This window comes from Cyanidioschyzon merolae, chromosome 3 (genome assembly GCF_000091205.1).
Source record: "Cyanidioschyzon merolae strain 10D DNA, chromosome 3, complete genome".
NCBI classification, from domain to species: domain Eukaryota; phylum Rhodophyta; class Bangiophyceae; order Cyanidiales; family Cyanidiaceae; genus Cyanidioschyzon; species Cyanidioschyzon merolae.
This window is the reverse complement of record NC_010129.1, coordinates 170,866-195,322: the sequence shown is the minus strand read 5'-3', so window position 1 is coordinate 195,322 and position 24,457 is coordinate 170,866. Positions and strand designations below refer to the sequence as shown.

The 24,457-nt window shown below is 54.0% G+C and overlaps 7 protein-coding genes across 7 annotated transcripts, besides 1 other annotated feature; 4 read left to right on the top strand and 3 right to left on the bottom strand.

The window, feature by feature from the left end:
- Window positions 1–1,776: 1,776 nt before the first annotated feature.
- Window positions 1,777–2,874, bottom strand: CYME_CMC080C (similar to biotin holocarboxylase synthetase; the record flags this gene model as incomplete). Its single annotated transcript, XM_005535247.1, has 1 exon — window positions 1,777–2,874. One exon carries the CDS (start codon window positions 2,872–2,874, stop codon window positions 1,777–1,779), a length of 1,098 nt encoding a protein of 365 aa, XP_005535304.1.
- Window positions 2,875–3,186: 312 nt separating this feature from the next.
- On the top strand, window positions 3,187–4,101 carry CYME_CMC079C (hypothetical protein; the record flags this gene model as incomplete). Its single annotated transcript, XM_005535246.1, has 1 exon — window positions 3,187–4,101. The coding sequence occupies one exon, from the start codon at window positions 3,187–3,189 to the stop codon at window positions 4,099–4,101; it is 915 nt and encodes a 304-aa protein (XP_005535303.1).
- A 4,867-nt stretch (window positions 4,102–8,968) lies between these two features.
- On the top strand, window positions 8,969–9,355 carry CYME_CMC078C (hypothetical protein, conserved; the record flags this gene model as incomplete). Its single annotated transcript, XM_005535245.1, has 1 exon — window positions 8,969–9,355. One exon carries the CDS (start codon window positions 8,969–8,971, stop codon window positions 9,353–9,355), a length of 387 nt encoding a protein of 128 aa, XP_005535302.1.
- Window positions 9,356–10,995: 1,640 nt separating this feature from the next.
- Window positions 10,996–12,138, top strand: CYME_CMC077C (probable 1-aminocyclopropane-1-carboxylate deaminase; the record flags this gene model as incomplete). The annotated part of the gene is made up of 1 exon (XM_005535244.1): window positions 10,996–12,138. One exon carries the CDS (start codon window positions 10,996–10,998, stop codon window positions 12,136–12,138), a length of 1,143 nt encoding a protein of 380 aa, XP_005535301.1.
- Window positions 12,139–14,084: 1,946 nt separating this feature from the next.
- Window positions 14,085–15,347, bottom strand: CYME_CMC076C (similar to Na+-translocating NADH:quinone oxidoreductase, subunit Nqr6; the record flags this gene model as incomplete). The annotated part of the gene is made up of 1 exon (XM_005535243.1): window positions 14,085–15,347. One exon carries the CDS (start codon window positions 15,345–15,347, stop codon window positions 14,085–14,087), a length of 1,263 nt encoding a protein of 420 aa, XP_005535300.1.
- Window positions 15,348–16,264: 917 nt separating this feature from the next.
- Window positions 16,265–17,527, top strand: CYME_CMC075C (probable manganese transporter; the record flags this gene model as incomplete). Its single annotated transcript, XM_005535242.1, has 1 exon — window positions 16,265–17,527. One exon carries the CDS (start codon window positions 16,265–16,267, stop codon window positions 17,525–17,527), a length of 1,263 nt encoding a protein of 420 aa, XP_005535299.1.
- A 2,266-nt stretch (window positions 17,528–19,793) lies between these two features.
- CYME_CMC074C (hypothetical protein) lies at window positions 19,794–21,680 on the bottom strand (the record flags this gene model as incomplete). Its single annotated transcript, XM_005535241.1, has 1 exon — window positions 19,794–21,680. One exon carries the CDS (start codon window positions 21,678–21,680, stop codon window positions 19,794–19,796), a length of 1,887 nt encoding a protein of 628 aa, XP_005535298.1.
- A 177-nt stretch (window positions 21,681–21,857) lies between these two features.
- Window positions 21,858–24,457: part of a sequence feature (repetitive element) that runs on past the window's edge.

Here is a 24,457-nt window from a genome sequence, read left to right as displayed (position 1 = left end):
CTTGGAGCAGATATGGACGTCGTGGTTGACGCCTCGCTCGCCATGTTCATCTTCAATGTGTCGTGCATCGGTGCAGATGTCGCAGCCATTATTCATGAAGGCAGTCAGGTATTCTAATATATGACTACTAGTCCGATTCCTTTTTCTCTGTGCGCTGCCCCGTGGCACTCGAAAGCTTGCTTCATCGCTCTGTACATGCGCTTGACGGGTACAGGAAGCTCGCTTCAACACCTGCATCCGTTCCTGCGTCGAGTACCGTGCTGTACGATCACGGGCATCTTCCGAACCGATCTTTGGGAAAGTATTCATTCTGCCGCATGCGCAAGCGCATGCTGTTCTAATGGATAGAGGATATGTGGAATTCGACATCGTATATAATGAAACAGATACGGGAACGAAGATCCAGGCTCGAGAACAAGTCGTACCATTCCGATTCGTCTACGCTGCGTTCGTGCAAAGCTTTGACGCAATTGACTCTGAGGGCGATCGCTGCCGGTGGCTATATATTTCGAGTCCATGACCCTTTTCCTTGGGAAGAGAAGGAATGTATGCGTCTAAGGTCCCCTGTCCTAAGAGGTACCTTGCAGTTATCGTATGCGGGTGCATCGACGGCCAGAAACAGAGGAGGCATTGTCATCCTAGAGTAGTCGATGATTTGACCGGACAAGTGCGGTAATCATGAGGCATGAGGCCGTGAAAAGTCATCACAGTACGACGTTGCCTATTTTTCTCTATCGATCCGTTGGCACAATTGGACGCCCCAGTGGGTTGCGTTGCAACACAGATGTATAAAACTTGAAGAATGTATGACGCGAACGTGCCAAACGCGAGCAAAGGAGAAGACAGGGGGCTCATGCAACTGAGCTGGATAGTGATGTCGGTTACGTAAACAAGTCCTTGTCGAGAGCGTTGCGCATCGTCGTGATGCCGGCGATATATCGAAATCCACCGGCAAGGCGTCGCGGGAGCCATTTTGAAAGAAAACGACCTCTCGCTCTAAAACGGGGTATGTATCCCTAATGCCGCAGTACTGGAACCAGGATACCAAGACTTTACGTCTAAAACAAGTTTGGTGAACAATCGAAAGCTAAGAACAGAGCGCACTGTTCAGTATTGCATTTTCATCCGGTACGGATATGACATACACGTTTGTATCAAGAGAACACCCATATAAACGAGGGATGCAGAGCTTCGCAACGACACATGTCGATAACAGGACAAAGTCTGTATCTGAAATGAGTGCAGCCAGTTCTTTCTTACCTATTATTTCCCTGAAATGGACTCTGGGAAACGATATCGAGAGCACCTGGAGTGACGAAATCGATGCGAATCCCGTCATGAACGTTCGCGCCTCGTCGTCCATCAGGTAGACAGGTTGCTGCGGGCAACTCGGGCACGCGCTTCATGCGTATGCGTTCAGTCGCAACTGTGGCAGCAGGCCCGAGGCCACTCACAAATGCTGTCGCGTAGGCATAAAAGGATATGCAAACGCCTCGACGATGCGTTTCAAAACGTCAAGGTGAAGCGCATATAGCAAGCTCTGTTCCACAAAAGGAGGTCTAGGCATGTTTGCTCAGAGCGGCGACTGGTGCTGAACAGCGCCTGTTCCGTCCGACTCTTCCTGGAATCCATGGACGCTCCGAGATACCATGCCGATACCGTCCATTGTGCCAGTGCGGGGTTCCGGACCACTCACTGATCACATTCGTTCGTGATTGCGGGATGCGAAATGTCGCGATCCGAGTATTCCGTACATCTCCCTGAATAGCGATATGTTCATTGCTTGCGTTGCACGATTCCACGCTGCCAGTCAAAACTGGAGACATCTGGCTCCACTTCAATATACTGGGAACATGTCCCTGCTTCGCACTGTGCCTGACCAGCGATGGCAGATGCCCCAGAGCGACCACGTTCTCCAGACAACGGGTCCAGTTCAACGAGCAAACAGCCCTGTTGACTCAGACCTATGATTCGCCCGCGCTGGTTCGTCTCCGCGAGCAGCACGAGCTGTCGCTGATGTAACCACCTGGCAGTATAGCGAGCCCCAAGACCCGATGCCACCCAGCCCTTATCAAGAAATATAGTCAGGAAGCGTTCAAACCTTACCAGAAAACGCGCAAGCAACCGCTCTCGCGTCAAAGCACTTGCCCATGAAAACTGCGCCAACGCAGCAGTTGGAGCAGCATTGGCAACGTTCACGCCAATACCAACGTAGACGGTGAAGCGATCACGAAACACGCTCGACTCACACAGGATACCGGCGACTTTCAGACCGTCCACAAGGAGATCATTCGGCCACTTGATATGCAACGCTCGCGCTGCCTCCTGCTCGGCCTCGGGACTTTCATTGGGAATGCTTTCCGCTAACGCAAGTCCAGCGATATACTGAATGAACTGCACGGGTTGATCGCACCCATTCTGCAGCTCCAGTTGCAACGAAAACGCGAGACTTCCACCGGGCGAGTCCCAGGTCGCACCACGCCGCCCTCGACCCGAAACTTGACGATCTGCCACGACAACCGTGCCGTCGGGAAACGCAAAAGATCGTATCAGGTCTTGCGTCGACTCGAGCAGAGGTGCGTGGACGAGCGTATGTCCGACCCAGGCAGCACCTGGTTGCTGTTGATGTCGATAGCGTTCCAGCTCGACGAAGAAGGAGTGCACTGCGAAAGCGGTGACGTTTCCGCTCGCAACGCCCGAGGTCGAGTCAGCGGTGGTTTCCGGTTTCCAGCCTTGCGGCAACTGCACCAGATAGCCCGCATCCCGTAAACGCACCAGTGTCGCTGAATGCGTCTCCAGGAGTCGCTGCCGTCGGGCCAATGAGTCACAGTAGACCAGAAGACGTCGGGGCAAAGCGAACTTGTCGCTCGTCATGCATCCCAGCTGCGCTAGCACCGGACGTGACAGTGCTCCCTACGTTTCTCGCGTACGTATACGCAACGGCTTCAAAGTGAGTTTCGCGCAGAGGAAACAACGTTTTCAGGTCGCAAAACAGGCCCCTAGTATCGACGAGTTGGACCAGGCCTTGTGAACGCCCACTGACCTGCGTTGCTTCGTGGGCAAGTGCCCGGTTCGGCGAGCGGTCCAGTTCGACGCCTCTGCGCTGCCGCTGGTACAGCACTACTGCCCAGCGCCGGACGTGGTGCTTGAAGTGAGCGAACGGGGTGTTCCCTCGACGGGAGGTGCATGACGAATGACGCCAATCATCTAGAGTCCAATTGTGTAGAGGAGCAGGTGCAACAGAGCCTCCGGGAACCATGGTGGTGGTTGCGCTGGCGCGACACACCACGCCAGCAGCTGCGCGGTACGCTGTTCGTGTACACCGCAACTTGTCCCGACGAGAAGATACAACGAGAACGAGGTTTTGCTGCTGATCACGAACAAGTATATGCTTTTGTTTCTTTCGGTCCTGAGGTAGAGACTGATCCTCGAGAACACGTCGTCGAGATCGTGAAGGCTTTGACTTCGATGCGGAGTTTTGTGGAGACGCTCGAGCGCACTCTGTTCGAAGACGAAGATTCTGAGCCTGCAGCTCGTACCTACACACACGATGAACCTTGCAGTGTAGCGCATCATAGTGCGGACGCGGATCAGCAGTTTCTCGTGGAAACTGTCCGGCACGATAGGATAGCTGCCGCATATTCATCGATGTCCCAGGAAATGCACACGGCTCCTGAAGGGGCTCGCCCCGATTGCTTCTCCAAGGGAACCAGTCAAGATCATGAGACTGACACCTCGCAGCCGATACTGCGGAAAAAGGATGAAACGGACACCTGGGTAGTTGCCTTGGGGCCTGACCACTTGGTTGCTTCGCATACGCTTGCGGCCTGCGGCTGTGCACTCTTCCTTGGTCTCGAGTGGGACTTTCGAGCATGTCGCAGTCGTTCAGATGATGATTTTCGAATCATGGAGCTCTTTCAGGAGGATCTGAAATCTCGAGTTACCTGGCTTGCGCCTCGCCTGGGCCTGCAGCACAAGCACGCGTGCTCTGCCCAGTGTAAGGATCAGGCGAGGAACAGGGACTCGTCTTGGGATGTGTTGCTGCGAGAGTGGTTGCCACAAGCGATACCTGGCGGGCCACGGCATCCACAAGCAATGTAGGCGACGTTTTCTTTGTGAGGCGCATCCACGCTCACGCTGTATCTGGATTGCATCAGGAGCAGGTCGCGCTGGTGCAGGCCTTGATGCAGCACGTTGCCCAGGACTGCGAATGCACCACGAGCACTGCGACCTGCGACAACACGTCCAATGCGGTGATGTTTGAACACGTCAGGTATAAAATCCGAGAAGCACTCTGCAGAAACAGCAGATACGTATACGTGGATACCACCGGAATCGTGTCACTGAAGCAGCCGGGCGGAGGCTGCGGAAAAACGAAACGCACCTGCGGTTTGTGGCGATACGCTGCAAGCATGGTCCCAGACTCGAAACGAACAAGTTCGAAAGCCTTCAAGCTGACCTCAAACGCGTCGTGTTGCGTTCCACGGGCGTTTTCCGTTTCGAGTGTTTTGTGCCTCCGTAGCGCTGTCATATGCAGAGAGCAAAACAGATTGAGGTTCAAGCGTGGAGTCCACCTCGTCCTTTTTTGATGAGAAAGTTCACACACGGTCTATGCATGCCAACAAGACTCCGGACGGCCCGCTGTATGCCATTGACCGGGGAACTCGAGAGCGTCGCTCCGGCGTTTGCCGTACTCAAGCGCCTGTTGTGCTGGAGCACTGCAAACAAAGTCATGCGCTTTGATGCAGGTAACGTGCAAGATCAGGCTAGCTGCTATGGCGCTTTATAACATCGTTCATTGCTTAGCAACTGGCGAGTAGGTATCGGGTCCTTTGGCAGCAGCGGCAGTAGCAGTCGCAGTTTGGTGCATTGTTAGGTATCCGTTGCATTGTTAGGTATCCGAGTATTCAAGCAGAAGGGAACGAGCCTTGCCAACAATTTCTTGGACGTTCTTCTCAATGCTACCGTGCAAGTGCATGCTTTCCATCACAAGGCCTGATCCGCGATGTTTTCGTTCCTTCCTCGAACGAGAATCTTCAGATGGGAGACCTATCGGTCGTGCGGTTTCGTTGCAGGGCAAAAGTGCGGACATGTTGCTGCATCGAAATGTAGTATGCTCAAAGTATCGAATACTGGATCATCTTTACTGCTCACCAATGACACAGGAACACTGGTCCCGGTACCTATATAGACATAGGGCGCTTCAGTCACTTTGCCTTGCGAAATGTACCATACAAGTGCCTTGCTTCAGGCGAGAATCCAATGCCAGCTACCCTTGCCACATTTTTTCTCACCCAAAGGCTTCATTGTTTCGAGACGTTCCCTCGTCCGAGTTCGAAACAGTTACTTGAACGTTCGCTCGACATCAACCCGGTAGACATTCTGGAAGCGCAAGACATTTCCGTAGGTTCATCGATGCATTAGAGTCTCGGTGCAGCATGTGCTTGAGCGTCTCCCTACGACGGCTGCTGGATGTACGCTACAGCAACGACTCTGATCATCGAGTGCCTCGGTATGTGAAGTTCGCTCAGCGTACTGGACACCATGAAGTGCATTCAGCCGTGTTTCAGCGTTTTCCTCTCTACCAGTTTCACAGTGCACGCCCACTCTCGGTGTTCGTATGTCGTTCTGAACGATTCGATAGATACCGTGCAGCATAGATTCCTGCACTCGGTGTACGCTCTTGTCGAGTGAACAGGGGTGCGCTTTTCGCGTCCTACAGCACGCTCAGCCCAATACGCTACGATCAAACAACGCGACGTTCAAGTCCATTCCTTGTCTTGCAACGCATTCAACACGTTGCCGAATGCAAGTTTCCTGCCTCTTTACGATAGACACCGTTGTGAACCCCGGCGCGCTCCCATGTACTCTTGCCAAAGACGGTTCACATGCGCCGCCTGGAAACTCGTAGCGTATCTGTTACGCAGATTCATTTGAACTAGTCGCCACGAGTCTGGGCCCGTGAGCTGAGGCGCGAATACGCACATACAGCGCCTCATGAAGCGCCCGACACGAGCCTGCCTATGATTTCGGCTTTCGGGGATTCACGTTGATACGTATTGGCACCGACGCTGTAGGTCTTCGAAGCGACGACAGGCGCACCGAAACTTCGAGGTCCTCTGTGAAATGTGTATACACATCACTGATCCTACAATCAGGACGGTTCGCATCGTCTGCCCTGAGTGTCCGTTACGTTGTCGCACGACGGTTTGATCGAAACCTTCAAGACGCTTTGGAACAGCTGACAGCGCTGCACCGGTGATGCCGACGCGCCGTACCCTGACAGGGTACGTCAAAGCGAAGGAAGCTGAGCGAGCCCTGCTCGAGTCAGAAGCTACGCATCCCCTTAGGGCGCCCTGTATCTTCCTTTTTGGGTGATTCTCCCGGTTGATGTGTGTTTCGGTAGCGAGGCTATGATGACCGTTCCAGACTGAGCAATAGCTGCACCGATATTTTTCCTTCCAGGCGCTGCTCGTCCCCGTATTCGGGAGCATTCTTGCTTCTTTGCCTGCCTGGTGGTTTCCAGTGCGAGTCCTCCATTTGGCAGGTTGGCATGTGTATCATCACGATGCGCCATATCGGTTAGTTTTCATCAGGACTCGGGCGCACGGGGTGCACGACGGGACCGGAGCGTGCCTTTCCTAAAGATATATGTATCCACTGCTGCCTACTTGGCGCTTGCTCCTCTTTTCCACGGTGTGCGCGCTCATGGACCGAAGTGCGGCCTTCCGTTCGCCCCGGTTCTCGAACACAGAACCAACAGAGCAGATTAGCGGTTGAGGAGAGCGAGCACGGCTGTCGAAATAACGGTTTATGAACGAACCGCATCGTGCACGCGAATGACCCGTCTATGGATCCGAGAGCGCAGACGTTGCCTCTGCGAACAGAGCGGAGGCATTCGACTGCACTGAACGAGGGAACAGTGGTTGTCACGAAGGGCAGCTCGTCGCCAGTCTCAGCAGCGCACTTGTTGACCGCTTGTGAGTGGCGGAAAGCGAAGTTGCCGTGCAGCAGCTGGACAGAGGAATGCGGGACGGAGAAGCCACGAAGCGTGGTTCAACGAAGGATGCTGTGTTGAACGAGCGTATCGATTCTGTGATTTATGTGGGAAAGCGCTCCACTGAACTGCCCCGAGAGCTCGCGTTGACGTCACGCTCGGTTTCCGTTTATTCATACACAACAGTTTGCTCCACATTGAGTACGCACACATCGTTTGACCATTTGTCCTGAATAACGTCTCGTCGACTGAGACGAGCATCCGCCGCTCCACCTCAAGGCTTTCGCGTTTCAGTTCGAAATCGATCGTGTGTCCTTCAACGCTTGACGATATCCTCCAGGAGCGTGCTTTCTCCTTCGTGCACTCGTGTGTGCTCGTCATTGTTTGTGCCGAATGCGCGAAACTTCACACGCTGTGTCTCCTCTGATATCTTTGCTCAGAGGAGGTATGTAGTGGGACGGATCGACGAGTAGACAGTCGTGCAGATCGCAGTCGATGGGTTCTGGTCTGGATGCACGACGTAATGGGTAACGACGACGACGAGAAGGGTGGTTTATCCACCCGCTAACCGTCGAATGGCTGACTTGTATGAGGCTTTTATGTCTCAAGCGAGCCATGAACACATAAAACCCTACCATGATCGTTCTCGAATCAAAATGTTCCAATTCTGTATTTTAAATATCTTCGAGAAAAACCAAAAAGGTTGTGCTGCCCTCTGCATTCCAGGACTCACTATTCTGTGTATCATAGACGATTTCCTGGATATTGAGGAATAGGAATTCATCGTCGCACTCATGTCTGAAAGACAGGTGCTCAGTGTTCCTCGCTTCACTTGAGGCGCAAGTGCGCGACCTCCTGACACCAGATGCGTACGGTGCACATCGCCTTGGCTTTCGACCCGGAGCGCCTTCGCACCGGCTCGATACAAGGCCCAGACACAATGCCGATGCACTGCGTAAAACGGCAGATGTAGTGCATTTAACAGGAGTCACGTTTCAGGAGACTCTGGTGCCTCCGAGCCGTCCCCGGCAGGTCGCGGAATCGTTCGAGTGTTGACGCCAACGGGATCATCGATTTGTGCATCGCACCAGCGTCAACAGTGGAGCACGGAGGCGCCCGTCCAGAGGCTGGTATCGGTATCCAGGTAAACGGTAGCGTTTGCACAATACGAAGCATTTGGTTGGAAGCGTTCATTCTGGCCAGTGAGCGAACTGATCGTCGTGTCTGGTGCAGCGGACCCGCTCTGCGCAGTTCATTGGACGCCGTCCCGCTATGATCAGTCAACTGGACCTGAATAGTGCCAAGTGAACTCGGACGTCCTTGAGGCATCATCATGGCTGACAATGTAATGGCATTCATGAGCACGTGCGCCCAGAGGGAACACAACTCAGAGTGCGCGTCGCCCAATAGACTTCAGTCTGCAGCTGCTGCCGCGCAGCGGGAGTGTTTCTATATCTTTCCGAGAAACCCGCAAATGGGCGTTCCATAGACCGCTCGCCTCGACTCCGAACGGGTGCCAGGTTCCTCCACCAGATCAAGGACTGAACTTGCGGTGCGGACGAGCTCGTTTACGGGTGTGCTGTTCTTTCAATGGGGACACGGATTCCCGCCTCCTCGACAGTCAGTCAGTCTATTGACGACATACGCACCAGCCGTCGTTACGCAGGGTATCGACCGCGGATCCTCTACAAGGGCATCCACACTTCCATAAACCAGCACCAGAACAATGTATCCATTGCTCATTCTTGATGGAGGAGGATCTTTAACTCTCGCCCTATGCCACAGCTTATATAAACAGATCATCTCGGTACGTTGGGCGTCAGCAGCAGTTCCTCTGCGACAGTATCGCATCCTCGGCTTTGAGAGAGGATACGTGTTTGGTTGGTGCTTCGCGTCCTCCAACGCATACGTTCTCTCCAAAGGTCGGTTATACACGAACACACAAGTTCACTCGCTTTCAGGCTCTGATCTATGCCAGATCAAGCACATCAGCGTGCAGTGCTACACCGGTGGAGAAAGCGGCTTCGAGTTGAGGTAGCTTCGTGGGACCGCTCCAGGCTTTTGACGCTGGTGTTCTACTTGCGTTTGCTCTGTGCGCTAGGTTTTGCGCTACTCTTCGGTCTGGTTCCTTTGACGGGCGTTGGGGCACTATCAGCGTACATTCTGGTCACGTGCTTTCTACCGACCACTGTGCTACGCAAGTTCATCGGCGTGCAGTTGGAAACCTACGGAGAGAACACTGCTTGGCTGTGCTTCACAGAAAACCTGTGGCCTGCTTTCCTGTTATTTGTTTTGGTTTGGACGCTCGTTTACACGTGGCGAACGTCTCTACTAGACTCAGGTGCGCCGCCGCTGTAGGCAACAGGGCGTCCTGCCTGGTAAAAGGCTGTGCGAGACGGCAAGGCGACTTGTTGCTCCCGAGCGAATCCGTGAACGTACGCGTTCAGCTGCTTTTTTTAGACTGAAGCCCATGAGAACCTGCGACTGAGCGTCTCGAATAGAGAGGTGTCATCAGACATGTAACCGGGATGACCAGGGTATGAATAGAGCTCATGCGTCTGGCTTCAGCACACGAGCTATATCAGTCGCCTCGCTAGTATGGAGAACGCGTCGGTGCGGCTCGTGTGATCGGCCTCAGCACAACATGTTCGTCAGGTATATCGCGGATGTATCCGATGACCACAAGTATTTTCTCGATCAAGCACAGCCCTCATTACATGAAAGCACAGGAAATGATGCGGGAAGCGTAGCTACGCGCCAAAACACCGCGAAACAGCAGTTTTGCCTGGAATGGCACGTTTGAGACGCAACGGATAATCGCTCCTCCTGCTCACATTTGCCATGCTACACTCACAACACACTGAATGCTCTGTCCGATGCACATCAACGATGCAGAGGCACAACTTGCTCCGGAAACGCTACGTTCGCGACGTTAACACAATGGCTCACGGATCCAGGGCGCATCTCAGTGTTCAACACGCTGGAGACCAGAAAGCCCTGCACGACCTCCGTGCAGCTCATCACCATGGTCCAGAATGGAAGTATTGCGACAATCGTGTGTGACCTGGCGAAAATGGAGGGCATTCTCCTGAACGCTCCGGATCAAGAACCCGGGTGATCCTTCTTCGCAGTGACCCGCTGCAGTGATGCAGGCGCAAGTACCCAGACTGCAACTGGTTCGAACACGATCATAATGAGCACACTTATCAGGATACCAGCGTATGCAACAAGCCGAAAGCCTGCGAGAGCCCGGATATCCGAGGCTGAAGCCGATGCAGGTGCCTGCAGGCGTCGTCGTTGCGTATCCAGGAGAATCAGAACATATGCTATGAGTCGCCACAGATTATTGACAGCAGTGGAGCTGTAGTTAACGAGCAATTGCTTTCGCTTTCGAAATAAACCTTCCAATCGAATATTTACTGCAGTCATGACCATATTCGGGAGAAAGTACAGGGCAGCGAGGCTCAGTGTCGACCCGAGCGGGGGTACGCTCGCACCGCCGCTGAGCTGTGCGAACGCCGTCGCAAGCAACGGAGCCAAGTAGACGACGAAGAGTTCCATGAAAGCAAGGATGCGGAAGATTTGCCGCACTTTTGGTTCAGACAGCATATCGGGTACGTTTCCTCGTCTCTGGAGACGGCCGAGAGCGATCCAGTAGGTTACGTAGAGAAGCAGCGCACTGGAGGTCCCCAGGCCGACGCACAGTGCCTGCCGCTTTGAAACAAGTAGCGGTGCTGCTGCTGCAGCTGCTGCCGCTGATGCATCATACCACGGATTCTGCAACGAAAACATCCGCGTTGGATACCTCGGAGCTCGGAAACGACTAGTGACGCGTCGCTGAAAGCGCGGCGGTGTTGTCGTTCTTCGCAGGCTTACGTGGAACGCTTGTCCTGGTACGAAGGTCTCGTTCGTATCTGGCTCTACTGGCGTTCGCCGTGCGTACACGCTTTGGCTAAAGGCAAGCTCAGCGTGGATGAAAAGGCGCTTCCGAGCCATTGATGCGTTCTCCCCGCACCAGCGACAGTACCCGGCTTCGTCGGGCGCACAGGAAAGTCGCAGCACAACAACCTGCGAGCAGAGCGGCGACTTTTATAGAGACGGTGTTGCTCCCGCCGTGGCTCTTCACCTGTGCTGGAGCGACACCTGTTCCGCTCAAGGTATTCCGCGACGATATTAACTGTCTTGGAGGTGATGGACCGCTGGGTGCTGTTTGTGGAAACAAGGCTCGCAAACTCGCGGCCTTTGCGGAAGCCGCTAGCAACACGTCGATGAAGGTCGAGCGCCTCGTTAGCCACGGTGGGGCCCAGAGCAACGCAATGCTCGCACTTGCAGGTTTCTCTAGTGCTTTAGGGGTCCGGTTCCAGTACGTAACCCGTCCGCTGCCGCGCTGGCTTCGAGAGCGGCCGTGCGGGAACCTCAAGCGGGCACTTTCCCTTGGTATGGAGCTCTGGGAGTGCCGAACCTTTACCGAATATCAAAGCACCGTTTCCGAGCTCGAGCAGGAGTACCAGCGGCAAAGCGAGCAGATCGGCTACCCGCAGAAGTTATTCGTGCCGCAAGGCGTTGCTTGTCCGGAGGCAGCGGTTGGTTTGCGCAGACTGGCGGAGTCTATTGCCGCAGAGGACCTGCGTGATATCCGAATGGTGTGTGTCCCAGCAGGCACTGGCACGACCGCGTGGTACCTGCAACAGTACCTGCCAGCGAATGTGCAAGTACTGGCAGTCGCTTGTGTAGGTGATTCCCAATACCTGAAGGCCCAGTTTCGGCGACTGGAAGCACGTACCCATGCAGCTTCTCGAGGCACAGCGGTGTCGCTACGACGGAGCGTACAAGTGTTGCCGAACGAGTCCGGTGGTTTCGGGACGCTGAAATCGGAACTCTACAGGTTGTGGCGGGCATTACCGTCTTATTTTGATTTGATTTACGCACCGCCGACGCTCCTCGCGCTCAGTGCATACTTTGCAGATGCCCCGGAACGGTTGAGAGATGTGCTGTACGTCGCTACTGGCGGTTCTGAAGGCAATGCCACTCAGCTGAGGCGCTATCAGAGAAAGTTCGGTCAGCAACTTGAGTCCATATGCCTGGACGCTTCATCTATGATGCCGGTACGTGGAACAGCGAGACGCTCGCTCATCCGATGAGAGAGTGCTATCCCGAAGGCAATGCCACCCAGCTGAGGCGCTATCAGAGAAAGTTCGGTCAGCAACTTGAGTCCATATGCCTGGACGCTTCATCTATGATGCAGGCACGTGGAACAGCGAGACGCTCGCTCATCCGATGAGAGAGTGCTCTCTGCAGGTGTTTCGCGTGCAGCGTGCTTGAGTGCGCTATCTACTGGCACCTGGCGTGCGATGCAGACCCCGAAGGATTTCCACGAAGCGCTATAGCTGTCGTGAATGCCATAGAAGATGCACGGCGGGCGCTGGCGATGAGCAGGAATGGAGCAGGTGATGCGAAACCCTCAGGGACGAAATCGTGCCGCGAGGCCGCCTCTCCGGTATCACCGCGGCGTTGCCGGCATCCGAAGCCGCAGCAACCTGTAGACGGCGCTCAAGCATTTTTCAGTGACGCGAGACCTTTGTTTCAAAATCAGTCCATGTGCATGTTGCGAAAAACGGCCACGAACGGTAATCAACGCATCGTTGTTGTGCATTCGGACTTGCCACGCAAGCGACTGCCCACTGAGGCTGCTCACGACGATCCCTAACGCCTGTGCTGGACGCAAAAGCATGCCCATTACAAAAGTGGCATGTGCCAATCCTCGAGCTGCGCATTGCATCTTTCGCAGAAGCCGACACTCATTTCGGCGCGAGCACGTCGAAAGCTCGCCAAAGTGGCCCCATATGAGCAGCAAGGATGCTTGAACTAGACGCGAGCGCCAATCGCCCATGCAACGTCATCAATGGATCGTTGCGTGTCGAACCGCGCTCGTAGATTAAACAAGTACCAGTCGCGATTGGGTGCGCAGTGTGATCTTAAGAGCGGAGCACTGTTCGCAAAGGCGCTGGGATAAACCATATTAGGATAGTGCACACAACAAGCGCAGTGCGAAAGCATTCATGCTCAAGTAAAAGCAAAGCATGCTTGCCCCGTGGCGGTGTCGTTGCAATACCCTTTGGCGGTCTAGGATCAATACATCGACCAGGATTTTTCTTCGGATGTGTGCTTGCTGTTACCGACAAGAGAAGCGATTACCGCGGCGCTTTGGATACCGATGGCTACCGCCTGCTCCATCGATCTACGAAACTTCCAGATGCCGTGCTTGTCTCACACGCTCGCGGTGGCGATGGATGCTCCGTCACCATCGTCGCTTCACCGAGACCGAATGACTCCAAATTCCGTCGACGAACCTCGACTCGCTGCCGCTGCGGAGCGTGCTGATCGGCTCTGCAGGTGTACCTCCGCGCGGTGAGCGCACCTAGACCCCGAGCAGACTTCACTCCCGAGCGCGTCTGCAAATGCTTACTGATTTTCTGCCTTTGAACGGACGAGAGGACGACGAGCCGCGCTTGGATACATGGTGAGGTGCTGGATAGCAACCTCGTGTCCCGGTTGGTACACATGAATCACGGCTATGTCGAATGGTCGTGCACGGGAAAGTGCCCAGCAGCAGCAGCAGCACCTAGCGACAATCATGAATGCCCATGGATGGGGTACTATTGTTCAATATTGAACCTAAATGAATCATATAAACAAGCTTCCAGCGTTGCAACTGCTGCAGCGCTAACCGTATCCTTGCATCTGAGACTCGCGGAGCGGCTTTGTTATCGCCCAGTTCGAAAGTTCCGTATCGACGCGCTGGCGGACGCGGATAACAAACTTGTGAGCAAGCGCGGATACCGGGCGTAAACATCCTGTTAATCAAGCAGTCCGAGTGTACTGAAGAGCGCGTCTGGTTCGGTGCGGCACTTTCGACCTATGCGTCACGGGTCGTGGACGAATATCCACGGGGTTGCTTTGCTGCTGATCTCGTCGGACTCGGAGCGAATGCTGCAGCGTGCACGTCCTTAGAGGCTGTCGGTCAGGAGCTGCGAACCCAACGCCTTGTTCGACGTGCAACTGCCCAGATTTGTGTCCAGCGATCTCTTTAAAAGTTATAGAGAATATGTTGCTTCTTCAAGCCCTGCTTCAAGAGGTACGCTTCTACTGCTGACGTCATTCCCGGGAGACCGCACAAAAACACGAGTGTTTGCTCAGGAGGCGTCTGCACACCGTCCCGTTCTAACGCGTGCTGAACGTAACCGCGTTCGCCTGTCCAGGAGGTGTCCGGTTGACTCAAGACGGGAACCACCTGGACACCGCGCTCCTGTTGCCATTGTGCAAAGCGTTCCTGGTAGGCCATTCGGTGCAGGTTGCGGCATCCATAGTAAAGCTTGACGGAATCCATATGAGCCAAAAAGCGATCATCCTCCAATACCGCTCGGATTGGCGCAATACCGCTTCCAGTCGCGAAGAGCAGCACATGTCGGATAGCGTCACGGGTATCAGACCGGAGCGCGAAGCCCGAGCCCTGCGCCACTGTGACCTCCACCGATGATCCAGGCGTTAAAGCGCATAGCCAACGCGTTCGATCTACCTGTTTCACCAGCAGTTCGATACAGTCTGCGGCGTCAGGATGATGATGCGGTGGTGAGGTTATCGAGAAGAAACCCGGTTTCGCTTGCATCGAATCGCGTCGAAGCATCACATACTGACCAGGTACGTGATAACTCGTGACGATTTCCTGGGGAACAACGCACTCCAGAAGGAAGAGATCTTCAGCCTCTGGACGATTCCTCCGAATAACACCTGTATACCACAGCGGTTGGGTCTCTTTCTGCTCGGTCGGAGCGGTGGCCTTGAGTAGCACCACCCCGACAGTGGTAAGCTTTCTGAAAGGCGTCCTGGGACCCAAAAACATGATTTTGGCGTTCCTCTGCATTGACCATCCAGCTGCAACAGTCAACAGCGGTGCGGAGCGGTCGCAGTTCCGCTGTATCATGTTTTTGCGTTTCGAGCCGAACGACGACGATGCCGTACATGCAGCCGCCCGAACGCTCAACCAGCATATCGCCTTTGTCCTGCATGTTTCTAGAGTACGCGGGAAACTGGTCTCCGATATCGAGCTCGGCTGCAAGACAGGTGCCGCGAACGACAGAATGCTGGCAACCTGAGTCCGTACACCCAGCAGCCTCATAACCGGGCCAGATAGTCGGTTATCCCGCTGGAGCGCGTCTCTCCATAGTTCAGAAACTTGACCTGTCGCACCCCAAGAACGCACCACTGGTGCCCTTGCCATACTCATTGCAGTTCTGGAGAGCACGATTCGCTGCTGCTGCTGCTGCTGCTGCCCGCGCTTGACGTGCTGCATCGCGTCAGTTGCAACGGTTTTGCCTGGCTGTGACGCCGCCTTCACGCCCGGTCACCGGAAGCGGGAGAGTCGTACCGCCGCGAGCCCTATCCAGCGCTGCACGAAAACAGCACAAACCCGAATCAGTGCTTCTTCGAGTGTGCGTAGAGCGTTTCGAGTTCGGTTGCAGCTGCTGTTGCTCCGGCTGCGCGCTCGTGTGCTTTCCAGAGCCCAAGCGTGCTGCCCTAGCGTCTATGCACCCTACAGAGTCCGCTTCTAACGCAGAGCCTCTTATTCTCGGATTTTCAAACAGCGTCTCCAAAAACACCCGAGTCCTGTGCTTTAGCTAAACGCGTCGCTTTCCGCAAAGCGTTCGTTTGCAGAGACGAAGCGCGGCTACGTTGATGCAGGTGCTGGTGCTTCGTCCCGAAGAGCAACCCAGGTACAGACTCCTTGTCTCCTACACAGACGGCAAGTGTCAACAGTCTACCAGATAGACAACTGACCGCTATACGACGATGGAAGCTGCGAACCTCGAGACTCGTTCGCGTCCACGCTGAGCTCAGCTCTAGTGTCGCTTGAAGCGAAACACCGACGCCTCGTCGTCCAGCGCACTAGTCACCTGGGTTGCGGGCAGAGCGTTTTTCGCTGCTGCACCCGCTAGGAGCGACGTGCTTCCGAGTCGAACTACTTTCTTGTCAAAGAGGCACTAAGTGGAAAGCCTAGCGAATGCACAAGGCCTGTAGCTGCTCTACGCTCGAGTAGAGAAGTCAGCTACGCATCGGGAGCTACGCGCTCTACCCGGGTGCCATTTCCACCGGGAAAGCGCGTTATACTTGGCGGGTAGGTACCACCAGGGAAGCGCTTCATCCAGAAAACCAGGCGTTTTCTTCCTTGTGCACTTGCAAAATCCGGGCAGCCTACCATAAAATCACTGAATGGACGTACCGAGCGCAGTGCAGGGTCACCAGTTGGCGCTACAGTGGAGACGCGCCTTTTTTCGAGCGGATGCAACGCATCTGGAGAACGCTGCGCTCCGGAAGTTTTATGAGCGTCAGAATGAACTGCTCGATCAGTACGTGTCTTTGCCGACAGCCCCGGCGGATGCGAGCTGCTGGCCAGCGGCATCAACGCCAAACCTCTCGACAGAAGCGCCTGAGGAAGCGAAGCACCTGCTGACTGCGGAGCCAACGCCCAGCGTCTCCTACACGAGCTGCACGTCGACCGAGGAGCGTCCAGGGACCGCGGTGATGCCTCCGAACAAGTCGCAGCACCAAGGAGTCGACACCGAAGACTACGCTCGACGCGCGATCCTTGCATCCAACGGAGCGAACCTGCTGCTTCTCCTTGGGCAGGCGTATGCCTACGTGTCCATGCAAAGTCTCGCGCTGTTGGCCAATACCGTGGATGCCGTCCTCGACTTTTTCTCTGGTGTCATTATCGGTCTGACGTGGTATGTGCGCCACCACCGACACGATCGCACCACTCGCTATCGATACCCGGTCGGTAGGACGCGGCTCGAGTCGGTGGGTGTGATCCTCATGGCCGTTCTCATGACCGCACTGACCTTGAATGTACTGACGCAGTCCATAGAGTCGCTGGTGCTGTACGTGAGCGGCTCGGAACGGTCATCAACAGTGCACCCATTTACCCGCCCAGTGCTCATCTGGATCGGTGTGGCCCTGTTGAGCAAGGCAGCGCTCTTCCTCTACTGTCGTGTATCTGTGCAGGACTCGGTTGCAGCGTTGGCTATGGACCACTGGAATGACTGTCTGTCGAATATGGGTGCCCTGAGCGCTGCTGCTCTGGCGCAGTGGTGGCCGCCCGCAGACCCTCTCGGTGGCATGCTCATCTCTGCTTTTATCCTACGCAACTGGTGGCGGCTGACCTCACGACATCTGGATCAGTTTTTGTCGCGCTCGGCATCCTGTAGGCTGCACTCTGTGGTAACTTTTGCAGCGCTTTGGCATGATTCGCGGATTCGAGCGATCGATCGTGTTTGTCTGTACCACGTGGGTCCAGCATGCTTTGCCGAAATCGATATTGTGCTGGATCCGCAGATGCCGCTGGTTGTTTCTCATGACATTGGGGAGTCGCTCCAGGCCCGCATTGAGTGTTTGCCTTACGTGGAGCGTTGCTTTGTGCACTTGGATTTTGAGACAGCCCATCGGACGGAGATAGAACACCAATGGCCCGTGTGAGCTTTGCATGCGTTTGGAGCTTTCATCGGAGCGAGAGCACGGCAACCTCGACAGATTTCAAACGCTGGGGAGCGTTGCACGATGTTCTCTGCAGGTACTGGTTGTGCTGCCCGCGGCCTGTGCGTCAGGGGCTTTGCGTGGAAGCGAGAATGTTGTCTGAAAGACAGATATCGCCCGAATGCCACGGCAGTGCGGCAGCTATTCGCGGGTGAGTATATCTGGATACAGAATACGCGGATGCCGCACTCTAGGTTTTCTGATACAGAAGAACGAACCCTAAATCTATCTGTTGGGCAGCAACAAGTTTCGATATCAGATACTGGCCTTGATTTCCTTCTCGATTAGGCTCATCGTCAGTGAGACAAAAAGGAATGCCTCAAAACCATGGAGCGTAGATGAAAATCCACTCGAAGACGCCTTCCAGTCTGTTTAGACCGGCTGTCTGCGATCGGTTTCATTTTCTCGTTGTTTATTTTATGCCTAAGAGGCTGCTCCACAAAGTTAGATCGCGTCTGCCAATCGGGTATCGTCTTTAGCATCGCACACCGTCTTGTACTGATCGCAGCGTTAAAGTCTCGGTTCGTGAACTCCATGTGTTTGTTGCCACTGGTTGAACTAATCGATACAAGGAGACCACGAAGCCGTGTACGCTGTGCCATTGGGTGCTCTGTTAGCTCTTCGTGCTGATCTGTCGACGAAACGCTCCACTGGCCTCGCTCCAACTCAACATCCTAGGGTGTATATTCCAGCTCATCCCTTAGATTTTTCGAAAATGAACGCATTTGTTTATAGCCTGAGATGACGACCTTCCCGCATCGAGCAGCACATGCGGAATAAAGACCAAATGTGCCCCGGTTGGTCACCATGTGCTGAACGCTTCATCAATTCGCCCGGTGGAGCGATCGTGACGATTCAGGACGCAAAACTCTTCTTCTATGGGGATGAACCATGGTTGAGAAGAAGGAATGAAACCAGCTCTACCCCTCGAAAGAATCTAAAAATGCTCGAACTGAAGCAGAACGGCTAAATACCACTATGTCCAATAGAAGGACTTCACCAGACGTCTGGGACAAGTCTTCAATGACTCTACAAAAAGAGGGCGCTGCTGCATGAGTGTTCTCTTCAGCGGAACTGAGGCAGCCAAATGAATCCACCGCAGCTAGAACAGATGATGATGTCGACGTTCTCTACGATTTCGAGCGTACGAGCAACGGGCTCCCGCTCAGCAAGTATTCATCTACGCTGCGATTGTCTCGTTTGAAGCAAGTCTCATCGAGTGAGAAAACAAACTGATGTTCCTGTGCTTCATACCGATCGCGACGTTCCAGGAACACCGTGCCTGCGATTTCGGTAGAAGCTGGCTGTGAATGAACTAGCACTTTATTGCGATTGGATCCCGGTGTTTTCAGGATCACGCGAATAAGCTGTTGCGAAACAGAGACGCCCGTGGTGGCTACTATGGACGCATTTGCTTCCCGTAAATTGATCAACTGGTCGTTTTCTATCACTGATTGCAGGCAGGCTTTGAGAATATCAGGTTTCGGCCCGGAGCGCATATACTTGTTTCTTTCAGTGCTCGTTCAGCATCTGCGTATAGTGGTATGATTGACATCGAGGTGCAATGCAATCATCATTGCATTGTTCAGTGAAGAATACATATGCCGTATGCAATTCCTCCACAATCTATACAGAACATTACCTAGTGATTTCGTCCTCCTCCTATATACCGTAGCCGCGATGAAACAAAATTGAGTTGAAAGACTATCAACCGAAGCGCCTTTACGTCGTAACAGCGTCGGGTACTCGAAATTCTAACGCAGCCGCGTACCAGCAGCGGATCGAGACGGTGAACGGACGCACCAGCGCATACCTCTATGTACGGTATTCGCCTCTACCAGATACGCAGCATACCAGCGATCGATGCGAACAGGCATCGAAGTGCCCTTGGTACCCAAGTTTTGCCGTCCGAGCATGCCTTCCTCGAAGACGCACCTTGCATCGATCCTCAGATCGTCGAAAACGACACCAAACATGCTTCTGCACAGCGTCCTGTCGTACAAGCGCGCCAAGTAGGCGTTTGTTGTCAGCACGGTGCTGTCTGACGCTTGGACCGCACGACTGCAGATGCTACCGATCCCGACCAGGTCCACGGCACCTGATAGCTGACGAGCAGGTTCCCCTGCGACTCCAAGCCCGGTCATTGGCAAGCACACGAGTCGCGCTCAACGTGCAGAGCGCTGTGTCGATCGCCGATGCTGCCCTTGGTCTAACGATTCAGAGTGGCAATGTTTACAGCAGGCACGCGCCGCTGACGCACAGCTCGAGGATCGCTTCCATTCGAGACCACGGCGACAATACGTGACCATTTCAGCGCACCGAATGCGACTTCTCCGTCACTGGCGTGCAGCTCAACTAGGCGTCGTGCAACGCGCATCTTAGCTTCCAGGACCTCGAGAGAAGCGTCCGTCGGGTCGCAGAGCCATTCCACAAAGCCCGCCATACTAGCCAACGCGACAACTCCGATTCTCGACAGACTTAGCGCAGCGAATACCGCCGCAGCAGCCAGCCGCTCTTCTTCCGAAGGATGCCGTGCACAGTCCAGGACAATGGGCAGTGCATTCGTGAACGCCTTGACGGGATCCGCATCCCTGATCGCATCAGTGAACAGATGCAGCACCCTTTGCTGCCGAAATTCGAGGTCGGATTCGGCGGCTCCGTACCCTGAGACGGCTGCTGATGAAAGCGGCTCGTCGAGACCTGCCAGGAACACACTCAAAGCGCGCAAGGAGGCCACTCGAATATCGCACACGCTCGCCGTTTGAATGAAACGAAGCGTTAGTTTCAAGGTGTCAACGTCCGCAAGCAGCACGTCCATCCCGCGTTCACAGAGCCCCAGAGCGCCTACCGCGGAGATCAGATGCACCAGCAGCGTCGTCCGACGAACTTGATCAAGTTGTACGGACCAGTGTGCTGTCTCAGTCTCGCCATCTACCACGTGAACCAAGAGAAAGCGCCCAAGAATCTCTACGAGACTGGCGTTCATCCAAGCGTGGAAGGCGCAACGGCTGGAGCCGGCACTGGTGCGCACGAACCTCAGAATCCCACACATCCAAATAAACCAGCGTTCCGCCAAGTCGCTCGAGGCAGGCTCGTCTGGCGCCAACAAATAGGCAAGGTGTTGGCGTAGCAGCACATCGAATACCGAAATTTGGTCGAGCAACTCGGCTGCTATTGCACTGCGTTGCATAAAAGCCCCAAGCACATCCAGCAAGTTCAAGCGGAGTAGCAAGTCCTCATCCAAACGAACAGGAGCTGCGATTTTGGCTACAAGCACGGTTGGCAACAGCCGACGTGCGGCAATCTCTGCAACAGACGAGTAGTCGCAGATCTCAAGCAGCAAGTTCAAGGCTCGGATATGCGCAACCGCACCCGCTGCACCCGAGAGCATCTCCTGTACGAGGATTTGCGCGCCTCGTGCTTCGCTGAAGAGCACAACTGCGCCGCGGAACGGCTTCAGCTGTACCAGGTTCTTCAGGATTTTTTCACAAATTCCCGCAGCTTCGGTGGATGGATCATCACGGAAGCTCAGCAGCACCAGTGACAGGATATCGCTGGCGTGCTGTGCAGTTGTGCTGGGAGCGTTCACTTCTGGACCTGGCGCTTGTGCGGCCTCTATCTCCGGACGAAGCTCGTTCGTACTTTCAAAACGTTCGATAATAGTGTCTGCAACTTGCTGACAAAACGCTTCAGGCAAGTCATTCCGTTCAAGAAGGAGACAAAGCAGACGGAGCGCAGCTGTGCGTACCAGCGGGTACCGGCTGCTCAGACCGAGGTGGATGAGCTGGAGCACCTGCTCTATAGGTACGACGTGACGCACTCGGGCACTTGTTGCAGAGAGCTTGACCAGTTTCTCCATTGTTTTCGTTAATACCTGCATGGAATCAAATATGTTGTCAGAAGGTACCGCGTCGCTGTCTGAAGCCTCGAGCGACGCCCGCACCGCGTACTCCTCCAGTGTCCAGCCCAGCAGCGGTAACGGCAAACGCTCCAGCAAGTCCAGTGCCGCACACTCCGACAGTGCTCCAGCGTCTACATATTCCCTCACTGTATCCAATACTTTATCGGGAGTCCAGTCATTGTGGTGAGCGTTCATTCAGCAACAGGTTATCACGCTTTGAGATAGACATATCCAGAAGCAATCTCCTGATCGGCGGCGGGGCGCATGTCAGCCGCTGCGCGTGCACGCGCACCTGGCAGATCCGGCGGGCACGAGACACGACGCTCTGGTCGCTCCTGAGGGGAACAGTGATCCTGATCACTGGCGTGCTATTCTACTGTAAAAGTTGTATTCGCGTTGAGGTCGTAGCAAAGTATAGGTTTTTTGTTCCATCCTATTCCGACCCTCAATTGAGTATATTCAAGTGTTTTTTCGAAGTATATAACAGAAGCGTTCAAAGAGCGTTCGTTTTCAAAAAAAATAAAAAAAGGAAAGTCATGGAAATGGAAGTGGAGGATCCCGGAGGGCCGATATCGCCGGCCGTCGGAAAAGAAGGATAAACATGGCGGAGCGAAAAGGAACAGGAAGTGATGAGGAATCAAAAGGGGGCGAGGTTCTACGTCGAAGGCGGCAAGAAAGGCAACTGTACAACGAGATAGTGGTGAAAGCCTGTGTTCTTAAATATATCAAGGATCCGTAGAAGGAAAAGTTGCGGGACGCCATCAAAAACCGTCTCGAGTCGTACTCCATGAGTATGATAAAGGCTTCTTCAGGACCGACGCATTTGGTGAGGGAGATGTATCGCTACGTGACGAACATGGAAACGGTCGAGCTTCCGGACGAGTTTTTCGACAACACATTTTTTCGTCACTTGATGCTTGGCATAGAGGAAGCGCGGAGGGAAAATAAGCGGGTGAAAGTCCTCCACGAAAACTTCGCGGAATTCCTCCTCGAGGGTACCCGATACAGTGGTGACGCGGATATCTACACATATGGGGCGATGAAGTACCTGACGAATCTGAAGAACCATTTCAGAATGAACCTCGAACATTTCATGATACGCGCCGTGTTTGCACTGTACCCGGGCATCTCTCGTAACGGAAAATGGGCGATTATCAACGGCATCACGAACGATCGCAAGCATGAAGATGAGATCGAATTCGTCGGAGAGAAGGCGTCACGCAGGGGCACAAATGAAGCTTCTGTAATCCGTGCGGCTATACAAGAGCACCGCGCAGTCTTGGAGTTAGCGAATCCAACAGACAAGATATCAGAGTTGAGAGAAGATAAGGAAAGATACTATCGCCTCGTCCTGCGGTATTTCGTGTTTTTGGACCGTGAACTCGAACGCAAGGCAGAGGTGAAGCTGAGTGGGGAAAAATGAAGCGTGGGAGAGATGGAAGGCTGCCCTAGTGGGGAAGCGCTTCAACGTGGTTCCAATGTGCAACATCAAGTCACATTTTGTGAGTATGGACTCCAGAATCCTTTACGGCATCATGAGGGAGATCAGTCCGGTGTTCAATGCTAACAAGGAGGAGTTCTCCGGCGAAAATCGTGAGACGTACTGGAAGAATATCTTCGATTTCAAACATCTGAAGTGAGCAAACAAAAGGTATTCACTGGGATGATCGAAACCGATGGAGTAGCCACGTGTGTACAATATCGGCGCTTGAAGAAAAATCGTCCAGTTCCGCCCTCGGCTTCGCCCGTTACGAAGCATGAAGATGAGAAGGAGTCGGATCCAGCGATGCAGGAGGTAGAGGATAACGATCTTGTCGTTCACGCGGCGAAGCATGAAGAAAACAAAGAGGAGGATGCTGCGACGCAGGAGGTGCATGATAACGACCTTGTCTTTGGCGTGACGAACGATGAAGATGAGAAGGAGGCGGGTGCTGCGACGCAGGAGGTGCAAGCTAACGACTTTGTCGTTGGCGTGGCGATGCATGAAGATGAGAAGGAGGAGGATTTTGCCACGCAGAAAGTGCAGGATAACGACTTTGTCGTCGGCGCGGACCCTGGGAATACGAATATCATAACCATCGCAGCACCGAAGCGTACGGAAGATAGTGCTGATGGTAACTTACGTCAGAAAGACATGCGTCTTTTTTGAGGTTCTCGAGAGCAATATACTATCGAGAACCGGGAACAATGAATGCAAGGAAGGAAATTGCTGCATGGAATGTAGGAATGAAGGATCACCTGGAAGCTTTGAGCGAGGTGACGAGCCGAGGAGCGGACTTTGCAGCTTTTCGAAAATTCATGGAAGTTCGCGTTCCTCATTGAGATACGCTGTGCGAGGAGTATGCAAAGCCCCGGTGGGCTCGTTTGCGAATGAATTTGTATTGTGGAAAGCAGCGGGCGCTCGCGAATTTTTTCAATCAGTTGAGTGCCCTGAAGGAGGATGAAAATCAGAGGCTGGTAGTGGCATACGGAGCAGGGCGATGGAAGACCCAAAAAGGGTGTACACCAGCTCCAACGACAAGAACGTGCAAGGAGTGTGCACGGCGTTTTGTTATAATACCGATAGATGAGTTCCGAACGTCCTATACACACCACGAGCTGGGGTGTACACTTCAGAGGGTGGAGATGGAAAAGTGCCAGAGGAGCCATGAGGATATAGCAAAGTACGGACCGCTGACGGAGGAGCAAATGGAAAGGAGGGCAAAAGTGCAGGGGCTATTTGCATTAGTGAGTACAACTTCCAATCGCAAGAAACGGATGGAGGTTTTTAACCGAGACTTTAACGCCGCAATCAATATACGGAGATGATTGGTAATGGAGAAAAGACCTCCAGAGTCCACAGGAGGGAACGTTGTTGGACAACCTTCCCAAGTCGAACTATATGAGAAAAACTTGGAATCAGTAGAAGATGGCCCGCCGAGAAAGACGAGGGGGCGTCTGCACATCACTTGGAGACGTTTCCTCGAAAGCGG